The sequence below is a fragment of the Nematolebias whitei genome, chromosome 3 (assembly GCF_014905685.2).
Source record: "Nematolebias whitei isolate Nwh7 chromosome 3, NemWhi1, whole genome shotgun sequence".
Lineage (NCBI taxonomy): Eukaryota > Metazoa > Chordata > Actinopteri > Cyprinodontiformes > Rivulidae > Nematolebias > Nematolebias whitei.
Window position 1 is genome coordinate 33036244 of NC_056500.1, and position 8913 is coordinate 33045156.

Genomic DNA, 8913 nt, shown 5'->3' on the forward strand with positions numbered 1-8913 from the left:
AGAGACACAACTTAATTCATGTCTCAATATTAGCCCCAAAGCTTTACTCAGTAAATGTTTCACAGGTGCTGCTCTGGTGGTTAATATCAGACATGACCCGTCTAACCACAAGGCTCTAGATCAACACAAAAGACTCAGGGTCATTGTTAATGGTTTAAAAACTGGCCTCTTGGAAAAAAAATACAACTTCGCAACGATATCTTCAAAACTAAGTTTCTCATTACAATATTTTATAATAAACAAAGCCATTATTATTTATATTTTATTATTAAAACACAAGTCAGACTTTCATTTCCATTAGATACTATTGTAGTCCAGACAAAACATTTTCTTTATTAAAAATATTGAAAATCTGAGAGTCCTTTTAAAACAGTTTAAACACACACAACAGCAGCAACCCATAAAACACAGAGCAGCTTCCACAAACTATTAAAACTTGATTGATATCCATCTGGTGCACAGCACCGTACGTGTAAATCTGCCCTGCACATTAGGTGATACATTCTGTTTAAGTTGGTGCTTACAAAAAGTAGCAGCTTTGCCATTAAAAACATATTTTGCTCTCTGCCTGAGAACAACAATGTGTTACGGTTGTCCATAGGACAGTTGTAAGATTTTGTCACTTGGTATTGACTCAACAGTTTCTTGACAAGATGAGACGTATTAAAACTAACCATTGTCCTCATTGTTAGTTTGGTCAGAAGCAGCTTAGTTTGTCCATTAGTGGAGAAAGTTTGCGAGGTCCTCATGAATCTCAGCCTCATCCCAGGGTCCTTGGATGTTGTCCTTGTGCCTCTGCAGCCATACGAGCAGCAAGGGACAGAGCAATGTAACGCTAACTAAGGCCAGGGATAAGAGCACGGCTCCGCCCTGTGACTGGGATGCCAGACCTCCTACTCCTCCAATACACACTACCACACACACTCCAGTGAACTGGCGAGGGGCGTTCTCCCTCAGACGCTGCAGCAGACAGGGCCATAGGGCAAACACCAGCAGTGCACAGGTAAGCATGGTAAAGGTGTGCAGAGCGCCAGGTAACCTCGAGGCCAAACACACAGAGGCAAAAAGGGCTGCATTTAAGGAGAGACTCCCAGGAGGTGAGGGCTTGCCATATGGGAATGACACAAGGTGAGCCAGCAACATTACAGCAGACATAGCGTACACCGTGTCTGTGCTCACAGATTCTGTTAAGGTTTTAAGAACTGGTGAGAAGCCAAAGGTAAACGAAAGGAAAAGGGCAGCACTCTGCAAATCTGCCAGATGCGTGCGTTTTTCACTGCAGGATTCATCTTGAGAAGTCAAAGCCTGGTGGAGTCCATAACCCAGCAGGGCACTAACAAGGCTGGTCCACAGCAACATCTCAGGGGCCAGAAGATCCTGTGAAAACACATATTTTTTATCCCTTTGACTTAATTGAACACAAAAAACACAAGAAGATCAGAGACATTCTGTAGTCATACCTGTTCCATGTAGAGCCACAGCGTGATAAAAACAGCCACACAAGACAGCTGCTGTCCTACAAAGCCTGCTTCTTTCACCACAGCCCAGTAGTCATACTGACGGATGCCCTCATTCCTCCGCAACTCCTCCAGGAACCTCTGGTCCACGTAGTTATCAGGAAACGGCTGGCGTTCCCACAGCACCTTCCGCCAGTGCACAGACTGACCCGGGACACCATCTGCCCCCATTCTCCTGTTCACACACACACAGTGGAAGAACATATTTAATACACTGATCAAAGAAGCTGATCACACATTTTTTAAACAAGCACACACCTTTATAAACAAATCTAGAACAGGATGTGAGGAAACCCCAGTTTTAGGCATCTCTGATGCTATTTCAAGTATAATCTGCTTACAGACTAACTAAACCATACTAGTTTTGTATGTAATGTGTACTTACTGGTACGGTTTATACGACTTTAGCATAAAATACTATTCATGCAAGTGTATAAATCTAATTACAGTATTTGGTCAATACATTTACAAAATATGCACCGATACATTAACAAATTAACCTCGAGTCAGAAACTATCTCCACCACAAAAGACAATTACTGATTAACACACCTAAAGATTTAACAGCGAAATAAATAATCAGGTTAAAGTACATTTTACTGTTCTTTTGTTATATGTTTTGTGAATGAACTGAAGTAGCAGGTCGGCTAACAATAGCTGTTCTTCCGGTTGGTGTCGCGCAAGTATAAACAAAGACATTGTCTGTAAACACAAAAATATATACAGCAATATCTCAACAACCGGTTAAAATGTCTAGGAATATTTTAAAAAATGTTATCCACTTACTTCGGCTAAACTCTCTGCGCTAATGCACAACTTGTTCACCTCACTGTCCCGGTCCGGAAGTAAAAAAAAATCACTGTGGCAGTGCTCAGCCACAGCGCCCCCTGCTGTTAGACACGTGAAATGCCCTTGATGATACATAGAAATGCATAGATATAAACACATGGGGTATGGGTATGGGGTTGCATGAGCGCTTGTGGCATGGGCAGCTTGCATGTCTGGAAAGGCACCATTAATGCAGAGAACTATGTTCAGGTTCTAGAACAACATATGCTCCCATCTAGACGTCATCTCTTTCAGGGAAGACCCTGCATTTTTCAACACGATAATGCCAGACCACATTCTGCAGCAATCACAACATCATGGCTACGTAGGAGAAGGATCCGGGTACTGAAATGGACAGCCTGCAGTCCAGATCTTTCACCTATAGAGAACATTTGGCGCATCATAAACAGGAAGGTGCGACAAAGAAGGCCCAAGACGATTGAACAGTTAGAGGCCTGTATTAGACATGAATGGGAGAGCATTCCTATTTCTAAACTGGAGAAACTGGTCTCCTCTGTCCCCAGACGTCTGTTGAGTGTTGTAAGAAGAAGGGGGGATGTCACACAGTGGTAAAAATGGACTTGTCACAACTTTTTTGGGATTTGTTGACGCCTTAAAAATGATACATTCTCTCGGTTTAAACTTTTGATCTGTGATTTGTGTTCTATTCTGAATAAAAGATTAGATGTTGGCACCTCCACATCATAGCATTCAGTTTTTATTCACAATTTGTTTAGTGTCCCAACTTTTTTGGAATCTGGTTTGTATATCTTGTGTATGTTCGTTTGTACTAAAACTCTGGCACAACAATTTCCTGCTGGATCAGTAATATTCTACCTTTCCTTACCCTATAAAATGTGGACCACCAATGGCAACAACTCAGAACCTGTCACTATTAAAGGCGAGTCAAAGTTCAACCACACAGCACCATTTTAGACAGCCAGTAGTTATTATTGGTCATAATCATTTATTGTGTTACACATCACATACATTAGACTTTACCTCTGATGAACATAATCTATACTGCACAGGAAGAGCTAGTGTCTTAAGTTGTAATACTTTTAAGGTTGATCTTACAACTATCCCTTGTCGTTTGCCTTCCTTTAGGCTCTCCAGAACTCCACCATACTTCAGAAGGCCATTTCACTGCAACACGACCACGTCTCATCAAATCTTTGCTCCTCAACTCAAGAGCCAGCTCATTACTATCATATAAAGTTCTTGATTTATAGTCATCTTCACAACTGGCTGACAGACTGAATATCATTTAGTAAGAACACAAAAGAGCACACAGATCAGAATTTATTATTATTTTTTTTTTTACACATGTACAAGTACAGAACTTTAGCTGAATAAATATGTTCATTCAGCTCCACTGATTTATGGCTGTAAAAATATTTTCAGAGTGTACCTGCATAGTAAAACTCCTCTGCTCAGTAACATAGAAATGTTTTTACAAATGTCAAGATTCCTCCTGGATTTCAAAAGCACTTCAAATAGTACTTATATAAATGTCAGAATTACAACTTAGTCGTGTTGGTATAGGAACTTAAGTGATGAATGTGCTAACTGTATGTTATGTCCTAATATGTGTAATTAGTACACAAACATTTGTTTTTTTCCCACAATAAGGCTCTGTTCAGTAAATAATGAAAGCATGATCTATTTCTTGCACAGGTTAAACTCACAGGGTGACAGCATGAAGCTTCCACACAGGAAAGACAGCAGCAGTGAAATACAAATATATAAACTGTGTCTTCCACAAGTAGAAGTGACAGATGACTCTTTATAAGTGCTCCTTTGTTCTCGTGTTGTCAAAACATTTCTGGTGGGACCTCTGTACAACCCATCTAACACTTCAGTGTCCAAAATTTAAGAAAAAATAAAATGTATTGTTCAATGGCATGTGAGGCAGTGCTAGTGTTAGTAAAAAATACTGTAGACTGAGCAAAGAGAGCAGATGAGGCTTGAGCTGATTAAAGCGACGTGGTGGCAACGACCGTCCAGATGTCAGTAAGATTGAAATAGACTTCTGTTGCCAGATAGGCAGGCTTGATCTCTTTACAAAAGTAGGTGGCTGTAAGCGGACACCCACGAGCCTTCACAGCTCAGGCCACAAATCAAAGCCCAGGCTCAGCAGTCAGACCTGATAGAGATGCTGTGTTTCTTCTTGTCACACAGCCCAACCCACACACGTCACAACTGAGCATTCACATAGAAGGGAAAGACGGATTAGGCAACATATCTGTCAGTGACCTCAACCACGCACAAAGCTCAAGTCAAATAATACAACTTTACATTTGTAAGAGTAACATTTAGAAAAGGTATGATGAGACTGGTTACATCTCCCCTTCCTTTTGGCAACAATAAATTAACTGCACACAACTTCTTCATCCACTCCAGCTCAACTTTCAGAAACACTTGTCCTAAAATCAAAAAGGACATTTTTTGCAAATTGGCCAGAAGCCTGTTAGAAAAATAGTTGCATCATAAATATGTTATTCTTTTAGTTAACAATTACAGCAGATAGAAAATAACTGTAATAATGTACAACTGTAAAGATACATTTCTTTTAGGTTTTTTTCTAAAGAGACAGGATGAATGAAGTGTAAACTGTGGTGATTGTCATATTTTTGTGTGAAACATTATGAACAAGTAAAAAAAAAAGCCTGAAAAAATATTTGTAATAAAGCATGTTAGTTTCTTGTTTTCTGTCCTTCACATACAGGCGGTGTTACGTGCGAATTTTCCTTTTGTCTTCAAACAACGAGCGGACCAGATAGACCTGAACCGCCGACACCACCATCATCACAACGAGGTTGACCACAGACCAAAAGTTCACCCGTTCAAAGTTACTCTCCTGGATGTTTCGGTCACGAGCCTCGAACGCTCGCAGCATCGTCTGGATCTGCGCACTTTTGCCCAGCCGAGACTTCACGTTGCTGATGGTGTCCTGGAGGAGGAATAAACAAGTGTGAAAACGATTTGACGGCAGAATTCTTTCAAAAGATTAAAACAAAAAAAACCTCAGTCAGCTGAAAACCAACTTTTCTTTTTTACATCTAAAAAAAAAAAAAAACAATTTCCTGCCTCTGAACATGTCATGCCTCTGACTTCTGACACAAAGCTGCTGCTTGAGAGGGAATGGGAGGGAAAATGGTTATTGTCAGCAGATAAGTAAAAGTTCATCACATTCTATCTCTTTTTGGGACACATTGTGCCTGAGGGTTGTTGACTGCATGCTTATTTGTGGGCAACGTGTTGAGTCACGTTTCATTCTGGAAGCATTAGTAACAAGCAGATGGAAAAGCCTAAAACGTGAGAATTAAAAATAATGTGCTGGTGAAGATTCTCATCATCCAGGACATGGTAAATCCAAACAAGGCTAAAAGCAAAAACAACTGGACTTTATTTGTAGTTGTTCTCATCCCAGGAGCTTTCTCAGGAGTCAGCCTCCCCACCATCAGACATCTACACCTCCAGATGCATGAAGAGCGCCACCTGCATCATGAAGGACCCCACTCACCCAGCACACACACTTTTTGCCCCACTCCCTTCAGGAAGGAGGTTGAGGAGCATTAAGTGTAGAACCACTAGACTGAGGAACAGCTTCTACCCTGAAGCTGTTAGACTCATGACTCTGTAACCTGGATTATCAATGAAAAAAAAAATCATTGTAATGTCACTTGATTGATGCTATGCGCTGCTGATTATCCATGTTGCTGATTTATTTCATGCTGCTGATTTATTTCATGCTGCTGTGTTCATTCGTACTCATCTGCTCACACAGACTCATGTTCGTGCTGCTGCTGTTCGGCGTATTGTTTTTGTACTATTAGTGCTTAGTGTATTCTTAGTTCATATCTTAGATCTTATTACTGTTTTTCTTTACAATTTATAATTTTGTTGGATGTAACTGGGATGCTGTGTACACAATTTCATTCCACCACATGTGGTGCAAATGACAAATAAAGAACTTTTTACTTTCTCAATTCAAAGAAACAAAGAGTGTGGGGTTCAAGTTATAAAGCTGAGGTGTTCTGTAAGCTTACATATTGCAGAATGACCTCGCACTCCTCACAATAGAAGAACGTTAGAGTCTTTGTTAGACTCACCCACTGATGGGTCACTCTGGTCTCATGGTTGAAATTCCTGATAGGTGTGAAATTGACTGGGTATCAGGCCTAAAACTGAATTATAAGTTTTAGAAAGTTGACATCTGAGACCTCCTCCGCCGTTTAAAGATGGTTTCTCTCGTTTTACATAAATTGCTTCCTTCACCCCCTCCTTTCAAACCATCTGTCTTCTCGGACCAAAATGTGCACATTTTGGTCCTCAACAACTGAGTCTTGTCCTCATGAAGTAGCTCTCCTGTGTTGAGCCATGTGTCTGTGAAGAGGCTGTTTGGTTTCTCCAATATAGAGGTCTGGACAGTCCTCGCTGCACTGGACTGTATAAACCACACGCTCTGTTTGTGTATGGGTGTTTTGTCCTTAGGGTGGACCAGCCTCTGTCTGAGAGTCCTGCTGGGTTTGAAATGTACTGGGATGTTGTGTTTGGAGAAAATCCTTCTGAGTTTATCTGACACTGCAGCAACATAAGGGATGACAATGTTTTTCTGTCTGTTCTCCTTATGGGGGCCGAGATGGTGTAGAGGCAGGGCAGCCGGCTTGGGACCCGAAAGTCCCAGGTTCGATCCCCAGTCACTGCACATCACGTGGGGTCTCTGGGCAGCACGCCTCACCCCCAAAATGCCCCCCGGGCGCTTTCAATAGCTGCCCACTGCACCACCTGGTGGTGGATGGGTTAAATGCAGAGACTAATTTTGCCATTGTATGGAAACGTACAGTGCTGACATTGTGATGACATTATTATTATTATTATTATTATTATGTTTTCAGTGGTGTGTTTTGTAGATTTTCTCACTGACTTAAAAGCCCAGCTTGGATGTCAGTTAGTCTTCAGTTACAGAACAGAAGTCCAGTTGTTTTTTTGCTTTGAATCTGGGTTGGAATTAAAAATTATGTTGATCAGATTTACATTTTCAGATATGCTACTCGTATTAAATCGTCCCCTTGTATACAAATCCTTAACAAAAAATGTGCAGCAACTGTCTGCACCCTCACCATGAGGTCTTCCAGCTTCATGCCCAACATATCTGACTCCTGGACAAACTCCTTCCAGTCATCTGGATCTTCAGTTGTGTCCATGTTGTCCAGGATCAGTTCGAAGAAGATGAGCTTCTCGGACACAGCACTGAAAGTGTTGTCAAAGCAGAACATGTAGTCTCCATTCTCCAAAGCTTCTACGCTGAAAGACAGAGCAAGAGATAAGATATTGAACATAAAAACTTAAATGAACACCTGTAGCGTCTGGTCTCTTACGTGTGGACACCGTCTGACTTGTGGTGGTCGCTGAACAGCAAATCGCCAGAGGGAGAAGAAATTAAGAAATCTACATCAAGGCCTGCACCATCTAACACCTGCGGATGGTACAAGAAGAACAATTCAAAATAAAATTTAAAAACCCAAGTCATCCTAAAGCTTATTCATATAACTTTAGATTATTATGCATGCTGTCTACAGATGATAAAAGTATCTGCGGGTACAAATGCTTATGATTACAATTGTACATCTCATTGGCAGATGTCTCAAAAAGTTAAATTTAAAGTCTGAATAAGGCTAATTTTTCCATCCTTAAAAGTTTTCCTTATTCTCCAGTGAACTTAAGCAGTAACACTTGCTTTTTCACAGCAGAAACCACAGTATTTGGGGAATAACAGTGAATTTACCTTCATGACCACAGCTGTATACAGTTGTGTGAATTATCTACACAAACATTCATTTGGTGCAGTAATCAGCTCTGACAGGCAAAACAGGTTCCCAGACTAAGGTGTGAGCTGCAAAACCAACTGGTTCCAACTATGCTCCATGCTATAAAACTGTGTTGAATACAAAATGAGCTCTGCAACATACACAAAAACTATAGAATCTGATTTTATTTATTTTGCTCGTTTTTTTTTTCCAACTCAGGTTGATTTTTAGAAAATGTGGACAAAGATGAAAAGTTTTTAGCTTGTTATAACAGCTGAACACCAAATTAGAAAAATCGTGTGACCTGATATTCAATTTCCAGTGAGCCCTCTGCCTTCATGGTTTGGTAGAAACACTCCTTTCGACCCGCAGGTAGAGTGAACGTGAAGTCGCTGTCCATAGCCTGGGAGAAGGCAGCCAGCACCACGAACCTGTCCGACACGAGCGACACAAACACGAACAGCAGACACAAACACGGCCGGACTGGCTCCATGCTCAAGATGACGCGTCACAAGGTCCAAAATATCTAAACAGTTTCATCAAAATGACCACTGGCTCTAAAACAAAACCCTAAAGTATTTTCTACGTTAGCCAAAAGTTGACTTCTGTTGAAATGTTCTCTTAGTCAGAGCAGCTGAGAGCTCAGGACCCCGCCTGATTAAAATTACACTTACTACAATTTTACAATTACTTATTACTACTATCATTTTCATGCTCTGTATCATACTTATTTTTTAATTGTATTTAAAAATTTTA

The 8913-nt window shown here is 40.7% G+C and overlaps 2 protein-coding genes across 2 annotated transcripts; both read right to left on the minus strand.

Moving 5' to 3' along the window:
• Positions 1-641: 641 nt before the first annotated feature.
• On the minus strand, positions 642-2424 carry pigc (phosphatidylinositol glycan anchor biosynthesis, class C). Its single transcript, XM_037674854.1, has 3 exons — positions 2303-2424; positions 1461-1692; positions 642-1377 (listed from the first exon to the last, which is right to left on the minus strand). Exons 2-3 carry the CDS (start codon positions 1686-1688, stop codon positions 721-723), a joined length of 885 nt encoding a protein of 294 aa, XP_037530782.1. The 5' UTR covers positions 1689-1692; positions 2303-2424; the 3' UTR covers positions 642-720.
• Positions 2425-4958: 2534 nt separating this feature from the next.
• tmed5 (transmembrane p24 trafficking protein 5) lies at positions 4959-8650 on the minus strand. The gene is made up of 4 exons (XM_037674855.1): positions 8462-8650; positions 7729-7826; positions 7471-7654; positions 4959-5297 (listed from the first exon to the last, which is right to left on the minus strand). The coding sequence occupies exons 1-4, from the start codon at positions 8648-8650 to the stop codon at positions 5079-5081; spliced, it is 690 nt and encodes a 229-aa protein (XP_037530783.1). The 3' UTR covers positions 4959-5078.
• Between the last annotated feature and the right edge of the window lie 263 nt (positions 8651-8913).

What these genes read in the sequence shown, in the direction of transcription:
- tmed5 (XM_037674855.1), bottom strand. Translation starts at nt 8,650, where the DNA reads ATGGAGCCAGTCCGGCCGTGTTTGTGTCTGCTGTTCGTGTTTGTGTCG. An exon ending in AAGTCAGACGGTGTCCACAC is followed by an intron (nt 7,655 to 7,728) that starts GTAAGAGACCAG and finishes TCTGTCTTTCAG; the next exon opens with CGTAGAAGCTTTGGAGAATG. An exon ending in TGAAGCTGGAAGACCTCATG is followed by an intron (nt 5,298 to 7,470) that starts GTGAGGGTGCAG and finishes TTCCTCCTCCAG; the next exon opens with GACACCATCAGCAACGTGAA.
- pigc (XM_037674854.1), bottom strand. Translation starts at nt 1,688, where the DNA reads ATGGGGGCAGATGGTGTCCCGGGTCAGTCTGTGCACTGGCGGAAGGTG. An exon ending in TGTGGCTCTACATGGAACAG is followed by an intron (nt 1,378 to 1,460) that starts GTATGACTACAG and finishes GTGTTTTCACAG; the next exon opens with GATCTTCTGGCCCCTGAGAT.